This window comes from Pteropus alecto, unplaced genomic scaffold (assembly GCF_000325575.1).
Source record: "Pteropus alecto unplaced genomic scaffold, ASM32557v1 scaffold100, whole genome shotgun sequence".
Lineage (NCBI taxonomy): Eukaryota > Metazoa > Chordata > Mammalia > Chiroptera > Pteropodidae > Pteropus > Pteropus alecto.
Window position 1 is genome coordinate 5,898,449 of NW_006430723.1, and position 27,398 is coordinate 5,925,846.

At 36.4% G+C, this 27,398-nt stretch overlaps 1 protein-coding gene across 6 annotated transcripts in view; it reads left to right on the forward strand.

Moving 5' to 3' along the window:
• The window catches only part of CTNNA2 (catenin alpha 2), a 988,991-nt gene that overhangs the window by 901,606 nt on the left and 59,987 nt on the right, over nt 1-27,398 (forward strand). For all 6 annotated transcript variants that reach the window (XM_006905230.2, XM_006905232.1, XM_006905231.1 and 3 more), the window contains 2 exons: nt 12,395-12,546; nt 22,187-22,300. In XM_006905230.2, the coding sequence (XP_006905292.1) occupies nt 12,395-12,546; nt 22,187-22,300 (266 nt within the window). The remainder of the gene's footprint in view (nt 1-12,394; nt 12,547-22,186; nt 22,301-27,398) is intronic.

The following is a 27,398-nucleotide window of genomic DNA, read 5'->3' on the forward strand; positions in this document are numbered from 1 at the left end:
TTCTTAGCGCCTTTGAAAATACTAAGCGCCTTTCTTATTATCTGAGCAGCTGAGAAGGAAGCAGAGTACAAATATATTTATATACACACACACGTACATACATATATGTATATATTTTTTTCCTGGTGTGAGTTAGTCCTCTTGTCAGTCTATGGCTGTGATTAGAAGACCTATGTTCTCAGAATAATCCTATGCATGTCACTAATGCTCAAGTTTCCACCTTTGGGCCAATGTTTTGTTCCTGATTTAAAATAAAAAAATCTCAGAGACACACTGAATCAGTCACTTTTCTATATGAGCCTGTCAAACTTTGTTCTGAGAGTATGTTTTATTTTGGGGAGAGAACACAGGGCATTGTGCAAAGAGGGGAAGGTACCAAGAGGAAGGATGAGGAAAAAGAAAAGGAACCCAGGACATGGAAAACAAGATGTCGTGTTTTCTTTTGCCTTCTTATGACCTACCAGCTTTTGCCTAGTTTTATATCTGAGTTGTTAGATCCAAGACCCTCAAGCAGAAGTGCTCAACCTCTGTACTATTGACAGTTTAGCCTGAATAAGTCTTTGTTGGGGGAGGGGAGCTGTCCTGTGCATTACAGGATGCTTATCATCATCCCTGGCCTCAACCCACTAGATGCTTGTAGAACCTCCTCCCGCCCCCTCCCAGGTTGTGACAATCAAAAGTGTCTCTAGACATTGCCATATGTCCTCGGAAGAGGGTAACCCCATTGAAAATAGCCGCCCTGAGAGAAGGAAATATACCCAAATAGGGGCAAGTTTAAACAAGGCAAAATGGAACCAAGGTGTTGTGGTCATAAGTATGGCAAACCAAGTGGAATAAAAATACATTACAAAGAAAAATCTAAAAAGGGGCAGAGTATATAGAAAAGTCTTGACTAGACCAGACTTTGCTGCTAACAGGGTTTGTAAGCACAGGCCAGCCCCTGTTTAGACGTGTAAATAATGCAAGGGTGGGTCTCTGTAGATGAATTCCCACTTTACTACCTGATTGCCTTGGCTAAGCGGCTAGAAACTAAGAAAGATCCGAAGAGTGACAAAACATTCTATAGTTTGTTTTCCATGAATTATTTCGCTCCCTCAGTAGATACCATGTTTTGTTGAGGAATGCTTTTTGTGTTCATGTGAAGGCTGAGTTAAATCTGAGAAAATAATTTTGTGGATTATTTGTATGCTAAAATGCTAGGCAGCATTATATAAAAAATTACCGATTTTATTTTTTTATATAAAACTAATCTAGGCTGATGAAAACACAATAAATTCGATCTACATCAGCTCCATTACATACTTATATATATGGTGGGCTCTTCAATAAAACCTGAATTTTAACATATTGTCAACAGCTTGGTAGTAAGTGCATGCTTGACCAGACCCATCTTCAGATATCTCATTTACAAAGTCAGGTTACTGCAGAAGATTGAGAGGGGAGAAAGTACATTCAGTAATATCATCGTTAGATATATAAAACGTAGCTCATTCTTCATTGAACAGATTATGTTGAAATGTCATTTTTGGAAATTTCGTAGCTAATGCAGGTTTCTTGCAATGTGAACGTGATCAGGTTGAGAGATCTTTGAGATTCTGCCAGCATTTCCTGCTTCAGAAGGGACAAAAAAATTTTTTTAAAGTATTTTTAATAAGATTCTATGTTATTAAGTACTTTATATGCAGAGATCAATTTTTCATTATTTTAGAGAACACGTGGGCCAAACAGATGGTATAATTTTTTTAAATAAGACTATTTTTTAGAGCAATTTAATGCTCACAGCAAAATAGAAGGGAAGATAGATATTTCCCATACACCCCTTGACTATACATATGCCTAGTGTTCTCCATTATCAGTATTTCCTACCAGAGTTGGAAATTTGTTATAATAGGTGATCCTACATTGACACATCATAATCACCTAAAGTCCACAGTTTATTTACAGATAACTCTTGGTATTGTGTGGTCTGTAGGTTTGGACTTATGTATAATGACATCTGTCTATCATGGTATCATGCAGTGTATTTTTCACTGCCCTAAAAATATTCTGCTTCCCCTTCCAACTCCCTGGCAACTACTGATCTTTTTACTGTCTCCATAGTTTTGCCATTTCTAGAATCTTATATAGTTGGAATCACACAGTAGGTAGCCTTTCCATATTAGCTTCTTTCACTTAGTAGGGATGGTATAATTTTTTACTTTCATGCACCTGTAATGTAAAGTTTTCATAAAAATAAGAAATTTTTTACATTTCTATATAGTTTGCCTAGAAAATATAAGAGGATCAGCAAATAGGAAGAAATAGTAATGAGATGTATTATCACATCACTGCAATATAGTAGAATGAATCCAGGTTACAAATCAGAAAAATTCAGTTCCTTGACCTGTACCAACTAACTGTGACCTTACACAAATTAGTTAATGCTTCTGGGCCTCAACTTCTCATTTATTGCCTGACGTTTTGTCATCAAAGGATGATCAACATTATTAATCTTGGAATATACATGTCAGTGTTTCCTGGCTTCCTGGTGACTACACTTAATATGGAGAGTTGTTGCCCATGCATCCTCTATATAAAGCCTCTGGACCATCTGGACAGGTGGTTTTCCCTTGTCCATGAAGACTCCTCTCTAACCACACCAGCCAATTCCACTCCTCTGTGCCCCCATTACTCTTATTATTTGTGTCACTCATTAAGCACCTACTATTACTGCCAACTTGTGTGTGTGTGTGTGTGTGTGTGTGTGTTGCTTCCTAATTAAATTCTAATCCCTTGATATTTAAGACCGCCTCTTTATTTCCTCCAGCCTTGATGAGAATTGAAGCTTAAAAATATTTAATATAAATGAAAAACATAGTATAGCTGACAATATAATACCTTATTTTGGGGGTTGTATCTTTTTTAAAAATTACATATTTAATGATCAAGATCAGAGTCTTTTAAGTTATGTGCAGTAAAGTCTTAGCAATTATTTTCTACGTCTTAATCCTTTAAGTCTCACAGATGCCAAATTTATATTTATCAAGCTCGGTTTGCACAAACACTGTAAGCTAAATAAGGCATCTTGTTCAACTCTTTATTTCTTCCTTAAGTTTCAGAATTCAATGTGCCATCCTTTCTTCTTAGCTTATAAGCCTTTTGTGATTATTTTTGAAATGCTTATTTTAAAATATAAGAAAACTTCCCAAGCCAGCATTTTATTTCCCTAAGAAAAAAAAAAAATTGTGTCTAGACAAGCACAGATGGATGTTTCCTGATTCTCTTAGGGTAGTTATTGTGAATGGAATTTAGAGGATTTTTCCCCTTTTCTAGGCAGTGCTTTTTCATCTTCCATCAAACAATTCAGCTCATGGGTTATGTATGGCCTTCTGGATCTTGAATTTGATTTTGATGTTTGAAATGTACATTATAATTTTCCAAACATGAATTTATGAAAATGGAAGCCTTTAGGAACTCCCACAGAGGGAACAGATGACTGACTCTGACGAAACAAAAGTCCAAGAATACACATGGATGAAAGAATCGGAACTAGCCATGTTGATTCTGACTATTGTCTGGAGAGGTAAAAAGAATAGACCAGTATTCACCAGGAAGTAAGGAACAGATTAAGTTTCTGGGCTTCTTTTGTCCCTGATCCTGGCTTCCAGTGCTTAACATCTTCTAACTTGATTAAGAATTATCAAAAGAAAGCGCTGTAAAAGCTAGTATATCATAAGTGTAGACAGAGTACAATTTACACTTAGAGGAAGTATTTAAGTATTATTTCTACACTACCTCAACCACATTTCAAAAAACATTTGAGGATACTCAAAATTCAAATTCAATAAATCAATTAATATACAGTAAAATAGTATAAGTTTGACATAAAATGAAAGTCGTTTCATAAGAATATTAGATTAAGCTGGGAGGTGTTTTAGAAAAAGTGCTTTATTTGAGTTAGGGAATCTAGATTTTATTTATTTATTTATGGCAAGTCTCTTTTAAAGATTATCTTTCCCCATGGATCTGGTGACATAATATTGGAATACAATGTTTAAAACAGACCTCCTTGACGATCAAGATAAACATGAAAATTCTAAGAGTAAGTTTATAAAATCTTGTCCCAATGACAGATTTCTTAGAAAATTCACTATTAAAAAGGCAAAGCCACTAAAGGGTGCTATGGTCTTGCCAAGGAGAGAGAAGGGCATAAAAGCAGGGATACTCTGTTTTCAAGATAAATTGTACCAACTTCTCCATTTTCAGAAATTTCAGCACTAATTTGTATGCTATTTTCAATCTACTTCACTCCCACAAGGCCTACTTTTTGGTGGTGAATCATGTAGTTGTACCTCTGAGTTCTAGCCAAAGGAGACCGGATTATTTTGCCCATTACAAGCACTGAAAAGGGTGTGTGGATGAGTAGACATAGAGGGTCATCGTGTGAAGACAATTACAAGAACCATTTACTGTGAATCTTTTCTATGCCAGGCGCAATAGTAAGTAAGAATCTTAACATACATTCTAATTTATTGAGCCATGAAGGCAAGATCATATTTCTTTTGTTACTTTATTCCCAGTGGCTAAATTATCACCTATGTTTATATATAAAATTGTAAAAAAAAAATTGTTGAATATGTTATTTCTAAATTTTATGTAAAACCTGAAGGGCTTCTATCACTATCCCTGCTTTATAATGGAGTAACTGAGGTTCACATGGGTTAACCTATACAGAATGAAATATCAAGATTCAGTTACACTTCTGCCTGGACCTAATACATGAGAAACCTAGACTAATCATAGTTGCTACAATTGAGCAGAAATTTTTATATCCTGCTAACTATTTTTACTGTTATTTCTACTTATGGCTAGCATAGGCTATAAGTTATCTATTGCTATGTAATAAATCACCTCAATGATTAGTGGATTCATATTATAAACATTTATTGTCTCATAGTTTCTATGGGTCAGAAAGCTGGGCACAGCTTAGCTGAGTACCACTGCCTCAAGATCTCTCGCAAGGATACAGTCAAGGTATTGGCTAGGTCTGTGGTCATCTCAAGAATCAATTGGTGAAAGATTTGCTTTCAAGCTCACTCATGTGCTAGTTGGAAGGCCTCAGTTCCTTGTTTGTTGTTGGATTTAGGACTTCAATTCCTTACTGACTGTTGACGAGAGACTTGTTACTTGCCACATAGACTTTTCCATAAATCTTTCATCACAGAGAAGAAAAAGGACAAATAAGATGGAAGCCAGCATTTTTTGGTAACCTAATCTCAGATGTGACTTCCTGTTCCCTTTGCTATATATTTTGTCGATTAGAAGAAAGTCACTGGTTCCAGCCCACATTTGAAGTGAGGGGATCACACAAGGCACTAATACCAGGAGTGGGGATCATTAAGGCCCACTCAGAGGCCAACTACCAAACATGCATATTTGTAAACATATAAAGATGGGACAGATAATACGGGTAATGACCAGCATAATCAGAACAATGGGATGTGTGGACAGATCCCACAACATGAGTTTAATAGGGTTATACTTCTAGCACAATGTGCCTATTTCCTTTTAAATTGGCTTCCAGAATACAAAAGATTCATTGAGTCAAAATAATTATGTAGTATGTGACCAGGAGAGGACAGGAAAATAGCAGAACTAGGTAGTGGGGAAAGAAAGACTAAGATTCGCTCAAGGTGATTGGAGAGGGCAGTTGGAGTAGAGGACAGACTGGAGAATTGTACAAAGAAATGAGAAAAAGCTAGTACATAATTCAAAGGGAAGAAAAAAGAAAGAAAAAACTGACATCGCTAGTACATATCAAAGGAAAGAAAAAATTATCACTAGGGAAAATTTCATTTCATTTAAGTTCAGAGATTCTCAGAAGAAGCTGTATATCTAATGGTGGTGAAAGTCAACCATGATTAGAGTGAGCATGCAAAATCAGGTGACAAGTGAAAGGTCTTGATGATTCAGGAAATCCTAGCTAATTACATCACCAAGATTCTGACCACTCTTGTACCTTATAGGAAAACTTTTATCTAGTGGAAGTACATAGGTCTATACATTACATATAGAGATGAAGTAGCCACTATCCATGACATAGACTGATAGATCCATTTGATTATTTACTTCCTGCCCAGTAAGTAACAACCCAAACAGCCCTATAAAGATTCTGAACTGAGGATTTTAAAAGATTCCTGTTCGGGGGAAGGGGGATCCCTAGAGCATTCTCTAACTTTGTGATCATAAAGTTGTTTACTAAAACTACTGAACCAATATAAAACAATGGATAGCTTCTGTGGTTTGTCCTCCAATATCTTTGAGAGGTACCAGAGCAACAAGTGCATCACAGCTTCAGTTTGCATTAGCTCCTACTTATACAGTGAGTATGACTTGAAAAACAATCTCCTCACTCACTGATGATGCTTTATGGCTGTGCTGACCTGTCAAGGTATACCCAGAGCCTTAATGCCAGCCAGACTTTCCTTCAGGGAAATTCGGGCCCCAAGTGGTTTAGATTATACTCTCCTTTATATTCTCTTCACCTCTTACCTAGCATCAAATTGGGGACCACTTGAATAAAATCCCTTAGCAGTGTCCCAAAACCATTTTGGGAAGGAATGCATTACCTATCAAAACAGTATCAATACTTTCCTGCCATAGGGTGATATTGGAATTGCTCCCACAATGTCTCCCTAAATTTATACTTTCTGGCTCCAGTTACTCTGATAATACCTAATTCTTTACCTCACTCTAGCTGTTAAAGTGAAGGCCTAATAACTATGTGTAATGTGAGAAGGGGGGAGTCTAATAATTCTTGCATTGGAATTGGCCCAAATTCCATCCCAGTCCTGATATTTTATTCTCTTTCTAGATTTTTTTCAAAAGTTCTCATTCTCATTTTTCTATTTTATATAAACACTTATTAGATTGCTTCTTCCTCAAGAACAGGGGCCTTATCTGTTTTCTCTGTCCCCAGTAATAAAGTTCATAGAAAGAATGCACTCAGAGTATGTTGGTTAACTGCACCACCACTCAGAGTATGTTGGTTAACTGCACCACCATGCATGCAGATATGCTAGTTTGGCCATGGTGAACTAGTCAGGGATACAATAATGAATTTTTCTCCATGCTTAGTGGTGATGCTTCTATTCAGCCAGTCCTGAAAAGATTCTGAGCTCAGCTTTCTAAAATGTCCCTAGAGACCAAACCTAGAATACTCCCTAATAACTTGGTTAATGGCTCCTAAAACTCTGTAATAAAATTACTGAACTAATATGAAATAATGGGCAGAGAGAGAGTTAATATGTGAAATGTAATACTGCTCATTTTGTCCCTGAATACTTGATGGCAAACGAGTTCTCCCCTACATCCCATTCTTTCACTTCTCATCCTTCTCCCAGCTGATAAATTATCTGGGCCAGAAACATGATAAAGGGCTTAACATGCAAAGAATGAAGAAGAGATATATGCTTAAAAATGACTCCTCTGTGAAACACTGACATGCAGAAATGTCAAACAATCTTAATACAGTGTTCTACGTACTGTCATAATGTATGCATAATTAGGATGCCATAAAATTGTATAGAACCGACAATTTTGGGGTGCTTGGGATTAAGGAATGCTTCACAGAGGCAATCTATTCTAAACTGGATATTGAAGATTGGGGAGGAATACATCTGGACCAAAGAGAAAGAAGTACATTTCAGTATAAGAGAATAAATTTATTATGGACATGTTGGTATAATATGCTATGTCCTCATGTCATCTTAGCAGACATACGAGTAATTCAGTCTAACTGCAGAATTTGAATACATGTAGGAATAGGTGAAGAGACAGAGAGACAGTAGGAATTGTAGGCAGGTGTCAGATATGTGTATCTCGATAAAGGTTTTATAGTCCCCTCTGTTAAACAGAACCACTGGAGTGTTTAAAGCTGGGCATGGACCTTTTAGACAGTTACCTGGAGGCAATGGAGTTGGTTGGCATTCATTTCCACTGCCTCTAGTTCACCTTGGATTTCCCTATCATAGTTGTCAGCAGTCCTATTTGCATCTTTAGCACAACTTCTCTTTCATTTTACTGACTCACCCTGTGCTCTGAAACTTCACTTCTGAAGTGTCTCAGGAGGAGATAGTCTAGATCTTTCTTACCTCTGGTTTAGGATCTCGGACAACACTAGAATGAGGTGACCTTGACTTTTACATGCTTACTTTGATTTCATTGCTCCTGGAATGTCATCATTTTGTGGCCTAGAATGCACTCTGCATGCAAAAGTATAGCAAGAATTTAAAAGTTTATTTCCAACTTTGATCACCCTTTCAGGACATAAGCTATTAAAAGTATTCCAGGATTTCTGATAAATAACATAAAGTGGTGTCTAAATTTTTTGGATGTAATTCAGGAAGTATAAAGGAGCTTCTATTTATATAATCCTATATCAGAAACTCTGTTAATATATAATATGTGAATCACAAAACCAGTGCTGCGTTTTGTCCTAATTAGTAGGAAGCAGAATCAGCATCATATCTGAAATAGTGTGAGAGTCTTTCTACCTCAGTTATACTTTTGGGGTATTTAATTTTTCAGACCCTATTAAAGTGTTAGAAGAATTCATAGTTAAACTAACATCTTAGGTTCTGGCAAGATAGATTATTGTTTTATAAACTTTTGTTTTTCTGTCGTAACATTTTAAAAAACAAACCAGGATAAAACCAAAACAGGAAAAAGAGCAACAATGTGGAGAGCAAAGGTATATTGGTTAAAGAACAGTAGCAGTTGACCGAGCCCTAAATCAATATTACATGCACTTAGGAACAGAGCATGGAGAAAGATTATTTTAAGGGTCAGATCTAGAAAAACTGTGACTGAAGTAAGAAAAATAGATGTCAGTTATAGTAAATAAAATCAAATTGAACTAAGTTGAAGTTCCAGGTTTTTCCAGCTTGACTATTATAAAGTCACTGGAATATTATGGCTAAATTGAACTCTGAACCCCCATTCGAAATGTAAAGATTCTGTATTCTTTCGTCCACCATGTTTTCCCCTGGAAAGGTTTGTGATATTTTCTGTCCCAATCTCTTTATAAAAGGGCCTTGTTCTTGCCTCTCCTGATGATGGTGCATCATCAACACTGTTGCTCATACTAAGACCTCATCCTCCTGAATCTCCCTAGAGAGATTCTGTATTTCATTCTGGAACAAATAGAGTGCCCTTCTCCAGACTTCTGGTTCCAGAGCAGCACTAGGGGTGTTTTAGGCCCCAGAGCATCCCTTATGAAAATGATCCATTTAGATTTTAACTTTCCTCTCTCTCCCTTGGGCAGAATCAGGCCTACAGGCAAGTAAAAAAGAGAGCATGCCACCTCCTGCATCTTCCTCCTCCCCATCTCTTCAGGGTAGATCTTGCACGAAAAACAAAGCAGCATGTAACCCCACTTTCCCTTAAGCATTTGATCACAGTCACAATTTCTGAGGGAATTCCTCACTTAATACTATTATCAAATTAATTTTTATTATGTTCTGAACCATAAGATAGAACTTTATTTTTTCAGAGACATATTTTATAAGGAGAATTATAGCCTTGAGGATAATACGTTGATCTTTTTAACTATTTGAATTAGGAAAAGATTTAAAAGGTAGGAAAGGAACAGGAGCTAATAAAACTGACTCCCTCTTCCACCCTGAGGTGTAACAAATGTAAATATTTTGCCATGTCTGATTCAGATATTTTTTTTTAGAGTTAAGATACACTTGAGGCCTCCTTAAGACATCTACTTAATCTCATGTCTCTCCATCACCTCTCAAAGGTAACCACCATACTTAAGGTGGTATATATCCTTTCAAAACATGTGTAATAAAAACACATATAGGTTTAAATAGTACATGGAGCTCTTTTGTGTATTTTAAAATTTCTCACAAATATCTCTTTTCAGTTTGCTTTTCCTAGTCAAAATTTTGACCTCAGGACTTATTCACTTTAATATATCAACTGTGCCCCGATTCTCATCCCCAAGTCCATTTTGTCCCACCCAGGTGTACTGCCTGTGAACCTGGAGTGAGCAGCTCATAGTGGTTTGCTCCTGAGTTCGAGGACTCATAATAGAGGCTCCCAGTTATCTCTATTCCCAGGTCATATATAACTCTTCTTCTTAACTCTTGGAGTATACAACCTAAGAAGGAACAACTGTAACCAGAGAGACACAGAGACATTCCTGTGCCTCCAGTGGGCTCCGCCCTCTAATCAGTATTTCTTTAGAAGTCAGTGTTTGGCCATGCTCTAGATAATGTTCCAACTCACTGGTTGGGACTGGAGTGCTTCATCAGATTTTATCAAAGTGTTTGCCAAAATGAGGTGTGTCCATTTTCACTCCATAATGGTGGAAGGATTCCTTCTCTCTTGTCTACATGCTTGATAAGATGGATATTATTAGGTTTTAATATGTTTGCCCTTCCCAAAAGGTATGAAATGGTATCTTATTGTTTACATTGTAATCTTTCCAATTATTGGTGGTCAAGCATCTTATCATGTATTAATAATACGGGATTTCTTTTACTGCGAATTGCCTGTTTTGAATTTTTTCTATTCGACTTTTTTTCCTTATTGATTTGTAGGAGTGTTTATCATGTATACATAGGATTACTGATCCTTTATCAGTTATACAACAGGGACAAAACTTTATGCATATAAGTGCTACTGATGGTATCATATAAATCTATAAAATCTATCAAATGGAATTGAATTAATATTATTCAGAATTTTCAGTTTAAGAAAGGAAGAAAATGTGTAATTTTATTTAAGAAAGGTACTCATGTAAAAATGCCAAATACCTACAAAAAATATTTTCATGCCAAAGAGGTCAATATAAATTATCTAGATTACTTAGTAATGTAAAACAGTTTATTCCCAACATAGATGGATAGCTGAAGTGGCCAGAATTTAATGTGGTGGTTTTGAGAAATATAGTTTTATTGGATTCATATTTGAGAAAATACAGCTCAATATCCCCCAGATTCCTATTATATAAAAGTAGTTCAGAACCCCGAATGAAAAATTCAAATAGTATAGAGAACCAATCATAGAAATTCACTCACAGAAGGAAATTCACCACATGCATGCTTTGGTTTTGATAATTTCTATTGAAAGAATGGTTATTCTATTTTCTTCTAATCTTCCTTTAAAATATATACATATATATAGTTTGACTTTTCCTTGTAGAAATACATTTTTCTAGGAATGTTTTATCTTGAATACTCTGACCCTAGAGAGTAAAGTAATTTAGCAGAGTTTCTCCTACTAGGGATTAAAACGAATGTTAAAATATCCACAGAAGATGAAAATGAGTATAAAGACAAATCAAGCATGAAAGTTCAGAAATGGAAATAGATGAATGATGTTTCTATTTTATTGTCCTTGTAAATAAAATGAATTGTGCTCTTGGCTTTTATTTGCCATATGAACTGATTGTTAGAACTGCTGAGAAAATTGAATTACAACTTTTGAGAATCAGCGAATCAGCAGCATTTTTTAAGTAGCCTTTGGAAATATTCCAGACATTCTAGAGTTTACTTTCCACAGACTTCCAGTGTGTATGTAGGTGTCCTTATGTAAAGAAAGGGGTGCCAGCATTTTTAGAAATGTACATATGTGTTTTCTTTCCGATCAAGATGGTCCTGGTAAAACTGAACAATCAAGTTCTTCTTTGAGCCCATTAGTCTCTTACAATAGGCTTTCTTCTGGAGTCTCATAGGGTTTCCCTCTCCCCTTACACAGTCTTTCCACAAGCCTCCCCCCATAGTAATCCCTCCACCTCCAATGTCTCGAGCCCTGCATTTCAGATAAAACTGGAATGGATTGGATCATTTTATTCACTTTATTGTGAAGCCATATAGGTTAAGATCAGCTACTTACCAGTTACATATGACTTTAGCATCTGAAATTACATACTTATTGAGGCTTTATAAGGACCAGGTGCCATCCCATGCATTTGTATGCATTCTCCCACTGAATCCTAAGGAAGGATCTTATTCTATTTTTTAGACAAAGAAGCAGGTTTGGAAGGGTTAAGAAAACTTGGCCAAAGTTTCACAGCTAGTAACTAGCAGAAGTGGAACTCATCTCAGGTTAGGCTAACGTGAAATCTGAGCTTTTACACATCCTACCACAATACCTTGGGCAGGTTTCAAAAACTTGCTCAGTCTCATACCATCACCATTCATGGAGTGATGATTTGCTTCCTTTGCTGCAAGTAAGTACCACGAAGACCACTAAACTGGGTTCACCCTAAACTGGGCAGGTGGGCACCTGGCTCCACTGAACTGTTGGAATGCCCAGAGCCTGCCTCCTTGCCTAAGGGCTAGAACAGGTGAGCATGAAAGATTACCTAATCCGCTGCTTTTTACTTTGTTTAACCCAGTGATGCCACGCTTTGCTGAACAAGTAGAGGTCGCCATTGAAGCCCTGAGTGCCAACGTCCCTCAGCCATTCGAGGAGAATGAATTCATCGATGCCTCTCGCCTGGTGTATGACGGCGTTCGGGACATCAGAAAGGCTGTGCTGATGATCAGGGTACGTAAGGCCTATGGCTAAGAGCTGATCAGACCTCGCAGGGACTCCCGAGAATTTACTGTTTGATTTTTAATTACTTAGTTTGACTTGGGAAGCTGTTTGGCTCCTCATTCACTCAGACGTTGGGAACTTTTTACTTATAAAGGGACAAGTGATTTAAAAAGCCTAGGTTAGCAATGAATATCCTGAGAGAGAGGCCCTGCCTGCTTTGTGCATGCATTGTTGACTAAATCTGATGCCAGTTTAGGGGTGCCCCTGCTGTTCCCCATGTGTTCCTTTTGCTAACATTATTTTATCATCAAGATCAGAAAGCCATGGAATGGAAAGACATGAAGATTATTAATACCTCAGTAGTATTAATAATGATAATAATGACAATAAAGTGATACATAGCTGCATTCTTCTTTTAACAAATAATTACGAGATTATAAATATGGTGATATCACTTTTCAGTAAACCTCCCCCTATCACCCACCCTACTATTTTGCTATGCCCAGTCTTTTGTTGTCAGGTAGGTGTGAGCCTTCCAAATCATTGTCTAAATTGTTATATAGAGACACATGCTAGAAAACATACAATACAGTAGATTTTAAAACTCATAAGGATCATTTGCAGCTTGCTTTGTTTGCCCACAGTGTGCCTTCATCTATCCCTATTAGAACCCATCACTTACCTTATTCCATTTAACTGCTGCATAATATCCCACTATGAGACTTTTTTTCTCCTTACCTCATTAACAATTTTGCATAGTAGTTTTAAAGACACTTAGCCACAGAACACTTTCTTAAAATAAACTTAAGTATTCTAAACCAGAATTGATGCCATATATACATTTGTGGCTATTATGATTGAAGAAGAGATGGGCCTTCTATAGTGCTAATTCTAAGAGCATGTTCTTCAACAGTAATATAATGTCGGGAACATTTTAAATTTTAAATTTTCTAGTAAACACATTAAAAAAGCAAAAAAAGTGAAATTAATTTTAGTAACATAGTAACATGAACCGAATGCATCCAAAACGTTATCATTTCAACATGTGACACTAGCCACATTAAAGTAACCCCACAACACCAACTTATTGAACAAGGCAGCCCCAGACTCTTCCCACTGTCAACCTCCACAGTTGTCTCTGAGGCTGCTCGATGAAACTGTGAAGTATCTATGGAGTGCATTTTTAAAAACTTCTATCAGGGTGATCATTGAATATTTGAACCAACATCCCTTCAAAGACTATGAAACAACAACAACCAAATAATTCATTTGCTCTGTATGGTCCCTCAGATATTTCATGAAATATCTGTGGTGTATCATTTTCTCTGGACAAAACATACCTAGTCCTTCAAGAATTTCATAGATGGCCTTTGTCCTCCCCCAAATTCTGCTATCTGTCAACTCATTAAATCTACACATCATCCATCCTCCCCAGCTGTGGCATCCAGAAGACAACATGGTGCTTCCAAGGTGATCTGAGCACGTGGAGTAGAGCATCACCAGAAAGGGTCTCCCTTCCCTCTTTATCGATATCTATGCTTCTCCAGAAACATCCACCAAACTTCTTCACTTGGGAGCACAAATAGCATCTTCTGATCTTCTCATCTTTAAGTCAACTTGATCTTTTTTACATTAAATATCTCGTAATAATTTCATGATCAATTTAAAGTGTTCAGAGCATTGCATAAGGTGTATCAGACAATACTAATTATATTTAATGTGGAGTTCAAATTTGGCATTTAGAGACTATCGGATGCATTTCCCATTCTTCTAACTTGCCCATTTTAGATCTGTCCATCTTTTACCATCTTTCAAGATCTGGCTCATATCTTCAGTTCCCAAATTTTCTCCCTCAAAAATATTGACCCTATCCTTTACCTGTAACCATTTCTGCTTGTATTTATTGCACTATTTTCTTGTATGTCTGTTACTTTCTTTAGACTGTAAAAGTTTTGAAAGCAAATGTTGTCTTTTTATTTTCCATTCAATGTGGTGCATTGTCTGGCATAGTGCTTAGTATTATGTGTGTAGGGTGTGTGTGTTTGGGGAGGGGAGACATATACCTAGGGTGATAGGAAGGTAACAGGGAGAAAATATTGGAGAATCAGAGAAGGAAAGGATGGATAGTTGGCTTTTTAAGCCTGTAACAAATTAAATTATGTTTTCTCATTGCATACTAACATGTGAAATAAAGTAATAGACCATGGAGTTATGTTTTCAAAGCATTTGGCACAAAATCCCACTATAATCCTCAAGACATATTTCCTTCTTCTGCCATTTTTCTGCTTTGTTAGCCTTCACATTTTTTGTGACAACTATTCATCTGAGCGGCTGAGGAAATTTATAGCTATCATTCGTTTATTCATTCATAATCTGTAAAAAGATATAATTTTAGATAAAATGCTATATCTTCGTTACATGAAGTGTCATTCCTCCATCTCGACATTTCAAATGATTTGATCAGATGGATTTCGCATCACTTAAAACTTAAGAAGAGAGAAATGTACAAATGTACAAATTTTTATTATTCAACTCCTCCAGATAGCTTTATTTTGTACTTAATTTCTTGGTTTGCTTTTAAGTATAATGATTAAGTCTAGTTAAAAATAAAATCATTGCACTAAGGAAGAAAGACAGAGATGAGTAGAGCTGTTTCTTTTCCAGCAAAACTGGCCTTGCCTCCTTCCCTCCCAGTGTTGATTATACTTTGGAAAAATTTTTGTCCCAAAAAATAAATGCAGAAAGATGCAGAAAGGGTCTTGAAAGGTCAAATTCTCCATACTTTGCCTTTCTGCAATCACTACATATTTAGTGGTGATAGGTGCTCCAGGCCAGCTCCAGACAACTGTCTGTAGTAAACAGAGCCTGTCTTTCCTGTATTCCAAGCCCACTTTTCAGGACCTGCCTTCTCTCTCAGGAAGGTCGACCTTGCCCCTCTTCCATGAGACTATATTTTGTTTGCTTCTAGCTGAGGCTTGTCCTTGGCAATCTGTTAGCTTCATAGAAATTTTCTGGTTACTCCAGCATCGTAGTTTAAAAAATGAATAAAAATCTGGCACACCAGCAGCATGCATTTGATTCTTATTATTTGCAGTAGTTATATTCTATAATGGTGCCATGAACATTGAATTAGAGAATAATGAAATATTGCTCCTCAGGGAAATTCAGGGTTAGGTTCCTGTGAGCCTCTGGTTACATTTTCATCAACTGATATGATCTGCTTTTATGTGTGTTTTGTTTAAAGACACTTTAATATATATTGTTGATTTATTAACACTGAACTCACAGCTAACTGCACTATAACTCATGCCTGAAGGAATGTTATCTAACAAATGTGTTTTCTCCATAAGGCACGTAACAACATTTGTGTACATACAGACACTGAACAATACGTTAGCACTACACTTGGAAGCCATTTTAGGCAGAGAAATAACCAACAAAAAGCACAAAAGTGCAAAAAATATGGCACTAAATCAACTAAAGAAAGGATACTTGTTTACAGTATCAGAGCTGACACAAGAAGACAGAACACTGCTGTTCTACCTCAGCTGGGAAGATGCAGGCTGGGTGACCCAGATTTTTTGCCATATTGCACATGTCTGTGAATAACTACAAAAATATTGACTTTGGGATTACAAAGAAACTTTGGTGAGTGGAAAAATTCACAAATAATCTACAAATAGTAAAGGAGCATGTGTATATTTCAGACACAACATTTAATATCAGAAGTTAAAATAAGTGGGTAGGGTAGAAGGTGATGATATCTTGGTATCTAGATATCTGTATTTAACAAAACAGTAGTTCCCTCTCAAAAGAATAACCCTGAAAATAATCTTTAATGATATCTATATGCTAAACTTTTATAATTGGAACCTATTAATTTGGTTTCATGAGAAATAACAGGGCCTAGGACAAGGTTCAGATAAAGGTTTACAGCTTAACTTTGCATCTCCCAAACTGTGCATGAGGGTGCCCTGGAGCATTGCAAGATATTTTTAAATGTCCAGGGAAACACAGAAATATCTCAGATACTGCATGAAATATTAACTCAAGTTTAAACATCAGGTTGGTACATTTCTTTTGACAGCATATATTTGTGATGCTGGATTTCTGGTGATTGCTGAGATAAAAAGCAAGCTCATATTTTGGCTATTGTAAATAATGCTGTGATGAACATAGGGGTGCGTATATCTTTTCAAATTACTGTATTAATAAATACTCAGAAATGGAATTGCTGGGTTGTATGATATATCTATTATTAGTTTTTTGAGGAGTCTCCATACAGTTTTCCACAGGGCTGCACCAGTTTGCAATCTCACCAACAGAGCACAAGAGTTCCCTTTTCTCCATATCCTCACCAAAACATGTTGTTTGTTGACTTTTTGATAAGAGCCATTTTGACAGGTGTGAGGTGGTATCTCATGGTGGTTTTGTGCATTTCTTTGATGAACAATGATGATGATCATCTTCTCATATGTCTGTCAGCCATCTATATATCTTTGGAGAGATGTCTTTTCATGTCCTCTGCCCATTTTTTCAATCAGATTGTTCATTCTTTTATGTTAAGTTGTATGAGTTTCTTATATATTTTTGATATCAACTCCTCCCAAAAAGTAAGCTCAGTGGGTGTTTATTTACATTTCAAGGTTTGAGATGTCATACAGTATGCAGCACTGTATGACTTGAATTGTTAGGTCCAATTAATCTATTTTTTGAGCTAACCACTTAATCAACAGAACTGTTAGGTTTTTGTGGGTTTTGTTGTTGTTTTAGCCTAAAAGAACCATGAAAAATTACTAAGACAATGAAAATACTTGAAGCAATAAAGTTTGGGAACCTATTGCTTAACTATTTTTGATCATTATTATGCTAATTTTCTTTTCTAGAGTTTCCTTATCTGCAAATGGAGACAAATATTACTACAGATATAAAGCACTAATATAGACCTGGCCTTAGTAGGTTCCCAAGAAATATTTTCTTTCTTCATCCTGCTGGGATGACGTTTATCTTTATATAATCAATTAATGAAATAGAACTTTTTAAGTAAGTCGATAATGTTATCAAAATTGCAGGGTTTGGAGTCAGATTATTTGTCATAACTAGAAAATAAAGAATTGAAGAGGCTATAGAAAAAACTTATATGACAAAATTGATCTAATTATTATAGATTGCTATTATCTAGTTAATCGACATGGTCCCATGAGGTCCCTAGTTTTATTTTCTTAATTAGAAATAATTTAGTGTTTTTTTTTTAATTTGGCAATGTCTTCTTGGTATTCATTTATCAAATATTTGTTGAATGCTTACTACATGCCCCACTTTGGAGGTGCCCTGAATATAGAGGTGAACAAAATAGACGAAAGTGTCTGTCCTCAAAAAATTTGTAGTCCTTTCTTTGGTGGGAGACAGAGAACAAACAAGGAGATATAATATGTCAGTTAATGTGCCATGGAGGAAATCAAGGCATTATAAAGGGGATAAAGCGTAGGTGTGAGTTTTATGAAGGGTGGTCAGTGGGTGGCATCTGAGAAGAGACTTTGAGGAGAAAGAGAAAATAAGCCATAACGGTATTGAGAGAGGCATGCTCCAGGCAGAGGGAACAGCAGATGTGGCCTAAGGACCACACTGAATGATATGGAAGCCATTGGAGGGATCTGAGTTGGAGAATAACATGATCTGACTTAGATTTTAGAGGGACCACCCTGGCTATACTAGTCAGAATAGAAACTATGGGTCAAGGGCAGAAGCAAGGAGATCAATTAGGATGCCTCTGAAATAATACAAGATAGAGATGCCAATGGCCATCACTACTGAGAAGATTCTGCTCTATCTTAGCTTTAGGACATTTTTAATTCTGTCTTCTAGTTTCCATCCCATTCCAGTGGTATAGAGCTCTGTTTGGAAATTCTTCATGCATCACCCAAACTCTTCTGTTGCAGTTGCCAAACTATGTCCTTAACTTTCTGCTCACAATGAAACTCAGACATTTGAGCCTTTCCTTTAAATGATACTTAATATGTTTTTCACATGTCATGGTGAAATTATTCTAAATTCTTCAGCCTTTTCTCATTTTGCTTCTCTATAGAAGCTGTTGTAGAGGGTATCGAGCATTTGATTGGAAACCAGAGGCAAGTAGATTGATCCTGTTCTGTAACTGATGTGTGGTTGATCCAGACAAGTCACATGAGCTTCTTAGGCCTCTATAATGGGCACAAGTTAATCTCATAGACTCTTAAAGGGGAGAGTTTTTAAAGGCCAAATACTTTAATTGTGCCATTTTACAGATAAGACTCACTTTCACAATCTAATAGTTAGATCATAGTAGAACCAGGGCACCAATAATAGACCGAAGTGGTTTTTGATTGTTATAAAAAGGCCTTCCCCAAGAAAACACAGAGCAGAACTGAGGCCTGATCCTCAGTCTTTAGCCTCCAGTCCAGTAAATTAGACATTTTGTTGGTTCCTTTGACCCTATAACACCATCTAATGCTACAGTCTGATTATCTCTGGTCCCATTTGCAAGTTCTCACTATTTTCTCATTTCTCTTTTAATTTGTGAAGGTCCTTGACCAACCAAAAAATAACACCCATACTTTTAAAAATGAATAATTCAAAAAATAACAGCATGAGTAGGAGATAATTAACAAACTGCACATGTACAGAACTGTTTATATGGGTAGCTTGGATAGGTCTGCTGCATGGTTAAGGCACAAGAAAATATTTTAATTTTATCCATTTGCCTGGTGATATTTGTGATGATTGAAAGTATGGGCTCTGGAATTCTCAGCTCGCTAGGTGTGATACCTTGGAAAACTTACTCAAGAACTCTGAGCCTATTTAGACATATATAAAATGAGGATTAAATTTATTTCCGCCAGTTGTTGTAAGGATTAAATCTGTTAGCTGAATGCCTGGGTCATATGAATGGTAAAATAAATGATTGCTATTATTATTATTGTTATTATTAGATGTGTATTTTATTATTGAGCACAATAATTATCACTATCACTAATTAATTTAGTTCCCTTTTATTATTTACAAAGCATTTTCATATATATTTGATTCTAGACTCCTTCCTGTGAGGCAGGCAGAACAAGTAGCAATTATTATTTTCATTTTATGAGTGAGGAAGACAGGAGCAGAAACACTTTAAGTGACTTGCCAAAGAGAGACAGCTTATGAGTGGCAGAGTTAAGACAAAAACATTCAGGTCCCCTGGGTCCATATCTAGGTTATTTTCTTTTTTTTCAGTTTTGAACTTTATTTTGATTCCTGAGCTATAGCCATTTGAGTAAAAACTCATCATTATTGGCCTTATGCTTCTAGGTTGTGTTTGTCATTGATTCATCTACTAAATACACTGATCACTGAAATGTTTGGACACAGTGCTATAGGCACTGTCATATTCTCTTTTTTGTTCCTGTTGAGTGAGGTTTTCCATTTTACTTTTCTCTCTTTTCAAAAACTAATGATGAAAAGTGTGTGCAATCTTGTCATCTCATCTGTCAGCAAAATTTACCAACTTGCTGTAATTGTTCCGCAGTACAGTCCAGAAGAGTGAGGAATAATCAGAGATTGTTGTCTCTTTCCACAATGAAAAGGCACCCAGCTATTTGAACCAGGTTTTTCCCACCCCACCCCTGCTTTAGTTAATAAAGTATGGGAACAACACTTCTTTTTTTCCTCCTTTCTTTTAATATTCCTATGAAAGAAAATTGAACATCTGTAGATGACTGAGTAAATATTAATAAGGTGGACAGTGAGAGAGAAGGAAAACAGGAGGCATATGCCAAAGCTTGGGAAATTACTAGGTAGAAGGTGATATTGGCATGAAGGACCCCGTTTTATGCCTGTCTGACCAATCTCAAGCTTTCATCAATAACCACACCCAATTAATTACACCGAAGTAGCCAAAGAAACCTGCAGAATAAAAATGTACCTTTCGATGGGGAATGAGCAACTACATCATCAGTACTGCTTGTGGTCTGTTTCTTCCTTTTGAAAGACAGAGCCCTAGGAGATGATGTTAGTGAGTGCCAAGAGGCAGTTTGTGGGTGACCATCACCTTTCAGGCTAATGACACTTGAGTTGAGAATCTCTCCTGACTGCACTGTTTACCCTTCATATACCATCCTTGCCACTTCCTGAGTTCATTTTCTTAGACTTAACAGATCACGGTAGTTTAGAGTATGTGCATCAAACTACCTGACTTAGAAGGCTTTGAAAAAGATATAACCTCTCATGCCTCAGTTTCCCTATCTGTGAAATGGAGAAAATCATGTCTAAATCATAGGGCTGTTGAGAAAATTGTAGAGTTAGTGTATGTAAAGCACTTAGAGAAAACCAATAGACACTTGGCAGCACTTAATGCATGTTATCTATTATAATTGTCATTAAAAGTGGAAAGGGTTTTTTATATCTGGGGTTATAGATTTATTCGTATCTTTCCTCCATTGCTGACTTTATATATTGGACAGCATTTCATCTAACTCTATTCACTTTAAAGCAATTCCATACCTCCAGTTCTTGCCTGATTTTTAATATGAAAAAACAAACAACTACAACAACAAAACAACTTATAAAGAGTAATATGGAGTCAGACACATTAGCTACTTCAGAGACATTTGGGCATGCCATTTTTCTTAGAACTCTCTATCACTCAAAGCATAGCAGCCTCATCAAAGCAAACATGTATGTGTATAATGGATTTTGCTGGAATTGTGGATTATGATTAGATGATTCAAAAGCCAGGGGCACAGAATGCCCAGATCCTGCATTGGCACAGACACCATAAATCTCCAAACTTATTTCGCTGTGCTATACTGAGCTGATTGGGTACTATGTATGAAAGAGTTATTTAATCCTTAGTGGGTATGCAGTAATTGGTGACTTTCTTTAAAAAAAAAAAAATGTTTAAATGAATTAATATCAAAATCCCAAGTAATAAAGATGGCAGACCTTTTAAAATGCCTATTGAGTCAGACACTACACAGAGCACATTATTTAATCTTCACAATAATCATATAGATAACTACTGTTATCAACACCAATTGACAGAGTTGAAAGCCAAAGCTAAGAGAGGATTTTGCTCATGATCACATAGAGGTACATATTTGAACATTCTTGATTCTAGAGTCTGTAGTTGGAACTTGTGTACCAGATGGCGTAGTGACCACATCAGCTATTTTATCAGGTCTGGCCATTGGCCTAAAGATGATTAATCCTTTTTACTTATTAAGACTAAAAGAGAGCTGAAATAGAGCAAAAGGGGCATTATAGAAGAAGCATAGGTTAAACTTTTGTTATTGATGGTAATTTTCTATCTTAGGATAGATTTGTATGGGTGGGAATAACACACAAATATAATTTTTCTTAAAATTAGAAAACATCATGTAAAGAGTTAGACTTGCTACACTTACAGGCGGCAGTAATAAACAACGTATTTTTGAAAAAGAGATAAATTAGGGAAGCTTGATTTTTCTAACTCCATTCTAGCCAATACCTGCCCACATAACCCCTACATATAAGCCCCCACAAACTCTCTTTCCTGGGAGGCTACTTAGTCTTTGCAGTGATGAAATGTATGGGTAGGGGTGAAGGTTAACAATTTAAAATATGCTGATTTTTCTCTTTTCCTATGTATCTTTAGACCCCAGAAGAACTAGAGGATGATTCTGACTTTGAGCAGGAAGATTATGACGTGCGCAGTCGGACAAGTGTTCAGACTGAGGATGACCAGCTCATCGCAGGGCAGAGTGCTCGGGTAGGTAGACTTCCAGGACTTTGACTCATTGGACAGAGGCTGTGTTCGGCAAATTGGTTTGAGGGAATTTCCAATTTCCAGGGACTTGAAACCCTAGATTCATGGCTCTGAAATCTTTGCTCTCACCTGGGGTTGTTTTTCCAATGTTTTACACAATGGAAATAACCACCACTGCCCCTGATTCCTTTTAACTCAGTTTTCTCTTTGTCACTTGAAACATAGGAGCCACACAAAGCAAACACTTATGTGTATAGTGGATTTGGGTGCGGGGGGATGGGGATTACGATTAGATGGTTCAACAGCCAGAGGACACAGGATGCCCAGAACTTGCATTGGCACAGAGACCATTGTTTTGCTTGAAGTCTCCAAGCTTGCTAACAATACAAGAGACAATGACAAATGGAAAATTAGAGTACTGCTTTGTTACTGGCTGGGCTGTCATTGCTCCATACTTTGGGCTAGGGTCTCTAATAAACAAGACCACAACTTTTGAAATTGTTTCAAAGCTTTCAGAGTAGAGAGAGAGAACTGTTGCCCCTCCACCCCATACCTACCAATGGCCAAGACAGTAGCCCTAGATCTGGCTGCCATGTTATAGAAAAAACTATAGAGACATAGTAGAAATGTGCCAGTTTAAGGCATGAAGCAGGAAACAAAGAAAGATGACTATTCTGGCTGAAATTTGAATACTCCTGAACACTTTGTGACACTGTCTACCAACACGGGTGTTCCAAAGAGGATCTTGGAATTTGACCAGTCGATTAGCTGTATCTCCTTGAGGGCAGCTGCAGGTAGTTAAGGCAGGTGGCAGGAGATGAAATCCTTGGGAACTGCAAAAGAGGGCAAGGTTCTCCCCACTTTAAGGCTTAATTTCCACAGGGAAGAAACAATCAAATTTTAATATTACTGAGAATTAGATATTCTAGTTTTCTGTTAGGTTTAACTTAAGATTCTCAATAGGAAGTATGAGATTGAGAAAGAGGTAATAATTTAGAATAGAGACTAGGAAACCCCAGAGAGCTGATGCTGGCTTAGGAGTTGTGAAAGAAGAGTAAGAAATAACCAACCAGAGGTTAAAATAAAAGGATTCAAGGAAGGCTAAGACTTACATTGGGTCAAGAAAGTTTTTGTACTTAAACCCCAATTCTCTTTTGTGCTTTATGTCCTGATAATCTCATCCAATATTTAAATAATCCAGAAGATATGGATGGATATCGATAGGGGAAATATGAGGGCAAAAATCAGACCATTAAAGGATCACTGGCTTTGATTTCAGACAGACTTGGTTTTTAATTCTAAAGAGTAGAATGAGGACTGTGCTCCATTACTTGTTTAATTTCTCTGAGCTTCAGTCCTATCTGTAAAGTGTGAATAATAAACTTACTTTATAGAATTCTTTTGAGGTTTTAATTACTTAATATTTGTAAAGTAATGAGGATAATACTTGCCATACATGAAATGCTCAATAAAGGATGACTCTGAAAAATGTTATCCTTAGGAAGAGAAATTTCTTCTAATCACAGGCTAGTGACAGTAGAAAAGCACACAAAAGAGTATGAAGCTTCCTACTTTGAAAAGTCCTTGTAGAGAGTCTTTTGGGCGTTTGTTGACATAACACTAAACTAATTCATCAGCCAAGTCATTCATCTTCAAAATTAAGTAAAACAAGCATTTTTCACATCTGTGACAAAGGGCAAGTTTGAGTAATTCATACAAACTTTAATCACTTCAAAATCGATTTGACTGATTGCATCTTAGTATTAATACAGCCCATTAGTCAGTGAGTTGTCTTCTCAAAGACCAAGGCATATTGTACAACCCTTACCGTGCTTTGTAATCACTGTCTTGTCAAAATAGCGTGACTAGTCACATTTTTTACAAGGAAGAACACAGTCCCATTGTACTTCCATTTCATGTAGACATCAAGTAAATTATGGGTGGAAGCAAAAGTTAGATGGCACCTGTTTATGTAATCTATTATTTTTTCATCCAATAGATGAAAAGATGATACTCTTTCTTTGAAAAAAATTCTGTTATGAATTATGAACATGGTCCAGGATGGTAAGAACAAAGTATTGCTCTAATCCAGCATTCGCTGATCTGTCTTTGAGATCCATCATGCGGTCTGTGTGATTAACGTGCAGCAGACAGCATTAGTTACTGAGTCAGCCTATTTTAGCCTGTAATTATATGATGACAAATCAGAGACATAGAATTATGGCTGTAAGTTGAAAATCAGAGGGTGCATTGAATTGCTGAGATGACAGATGGTTGAACTTTTGACCAGAGAAGTGTTAACTTGATCAGAATTGTGAAGAAGGCAAAAGTTGCCTTTGACAGAGGCAGTTGCTCTTTCCAGCAGCCAGTCCTCCTATGTTAATGGTTTTATTCTGTGTTCTCATTCAGACATTTCTCTCTGAAAATATTAAATTCAAAGGAGGTTAAGGTGAGAGGAAAGCTTCTAGTACGCATTTCAACATTACTCTCAAATTCTGAAGTTAGAGTGTTATTTCCTTTCTGTGTCCCTGTCTACTGCTTCTCTACAACATTTTATGAGAGGGATGGGGATAGAGAGAAAGAGAATGAGAACAATCATACTCTGGTCTTTTAAAATATAGAAGTGATCATAGCTTTAGACTTTTAGGTCCTTGACATCTTATAATCTCTTTCTTCCCAGATTAATATAGTTAAAATTAGTCAGCAACAACTCTTGGGCACTTAACCTCAGTGATAGAATATATTATTTGGAGTCATGCAGACCTGATTTTAAATATAGACTTGGCCAAACTATGTGACTTTTGGACATCTTTTTTAACCTCTTCCTGCCTCATCTCTTCATTTATGTATACAGTGTGCGACCTTGTAATGTCTTTTGGAGAACTGCATAATAAAATGTATCATAGGATTTGTCACATAATGTTAAGTTGATGAAGATGATGAAGGTACTTGTAGCATGAGACAGTTATCCATTAGAGGAATGGCCAAATAATTTAACTTGAGAGAGCTGGATGTTTTAGGCAATCATGAAAGTTTTTACTTGAATCAATGGGACAATTACCTCAATTTTCCAATTCACTTCACAGTCTGAAACTGGTAAAAGTCAAAGGACCCACTCCTTAACTTATAGTTATTATCCTTTAAATCCAAGTAAGCAGAAGGTGCATTGAGTTTTAGCACTTTTACTCATTATTCATAAACATTCATCTACTTGAATCATTGATGTTAGACTCTTGCTCTGTGTTTAAGAAACCAATGCTTGTCAGTTTGGAGGCTCATAGACTTCAAAAGTCATTTTTCTCTTTGAGATTGAAAAAATAATTATATCGAAAGCTCCTTAAGATTTAGATTGAAGAAAAGATTCTGCGTTGAATAGTTGTTGGCTTGTATCCGTGATCTGTACTTTAATAAGTAGAGTTTATAACAATCCCACACACAAAAAAATGGTTGGTTGTTCAGAGGAAAGTCTGGGAACCTGAGGTGTGGGTAGGGTAGGAAACTAGATTCAAGTCTCTGATGCCATGAATTTGGGCCCCCAAATCAAAATCTGGAGAGTTGTGCTTGGCTACCATGAACAGAAGCAGCAGAAATTCTCGGACTGCCCCAGGTGATCACATCACACAAACAGAAAAGCTGATTTTTTCCCTTTCCTCTCAGCCATGAAAATAATTTTCCTCATGTTCTCTTAGTTTGAGGGAAGGAACAATTGCATGTTATTTAGTTTATATTCAACTTGATTTCAGTGTAACCAGCCTCTAATTTTTTTTTCTAGCTAGAACGGCTTTAATATGTTAACATTTCAAATTGCTGAGTTACATTGATAAGACCTAATTAAAACTCATTTGTTGAATTTTAATTTGATTAACTTGCAAATTTTGCAGTTTGTGATCTACTGTTTATAGATAACCTTTTTTTAAATTCCAGTTTCAGAAAAGGTCAATTGTGAATTTTTAAAAGCCAAGAGCATTTTTAAAATATTTAAGAAAAGACGTCGGCTCATCGGTAGCTACATACGCAGAAGCAAATATAACGACAAGTGCTCCCAAGTCACACACCATTAAACGCATTATGCGGGTTGAGCTCCCCTAAAATCAAAATAACACCTTTCTTTGCAAATCTGCTTTGAAGGGGGCAGTTATTTATTTATTTATTTATTTTTTCAGAATCGTGCCCTTAAAAATGTTTGTCTGTTCTAGAAACTTCTCTCATACTATGTTGATGCAAAAAATAGAAAAATGTTTAAGCAATCAGAAGATATTTATTGAGTTATTTCACGCAGAATGCTGAGGCCTCTACTCTGAGTTAGCTCAGAGACGTCAGAGGTAGGGCGTTAATAGAAATTAGAAGAGCAAGGCAGTTAATATTCAAATGCTAGACTGCACAGTTGAAACTCAAGTGATACATTTCACAGAGAAGTGTACACCCTTCAGTGTATAAATTAACCCTTTTGGGACGATGAAAAGTTCATTACTTTTCATCTGAGTTTTGAATGTAGAGTCTGGAGGTCTGCTGGGCAGGTTTATAGATTCTTTTAAAGAGAAAGACCTAGTGAATGCTTTACAGTGATGCTAGTTAGGACTTGTGAGATCTGAGTAAAACATGATGATCGATTTTGTTTGAAGAGAACAAGTTAATCTAGCATTAGGTCAGTAAACAGAGACGTTTCAGGGAAAAAATGCACAGAATTCAACTTCTGTGAATCCAAGCCTATCTTAAATGCATTGGACTAGGTGCCTTGTTATTAATACAATATTGCATATGTGAATTTATAAGAAATTCGTTTATGTATTAACCACCTTTTAAAATAGTTTTTAAAAGTACTTTAATTTTTTTAAAATATAGTATTTTAAATACTTTAACTATACTATTTGTACCAGTCTGCCTATTTAAATATGGATTGTAATTTGTGTATACTCACAAACAAACTCACACACACATATACATACATCATGCACACACACACTCACATACTATTTATATGTAGTCATATACCTGCATTCAGGGAAGTTAGTAGACATGGCTGTTAGTCCACGGACACTTTTATGTACATTGGACAATGACACCCCTTACTCCAGGCAGATGATATCTCTAAGATGCTCAG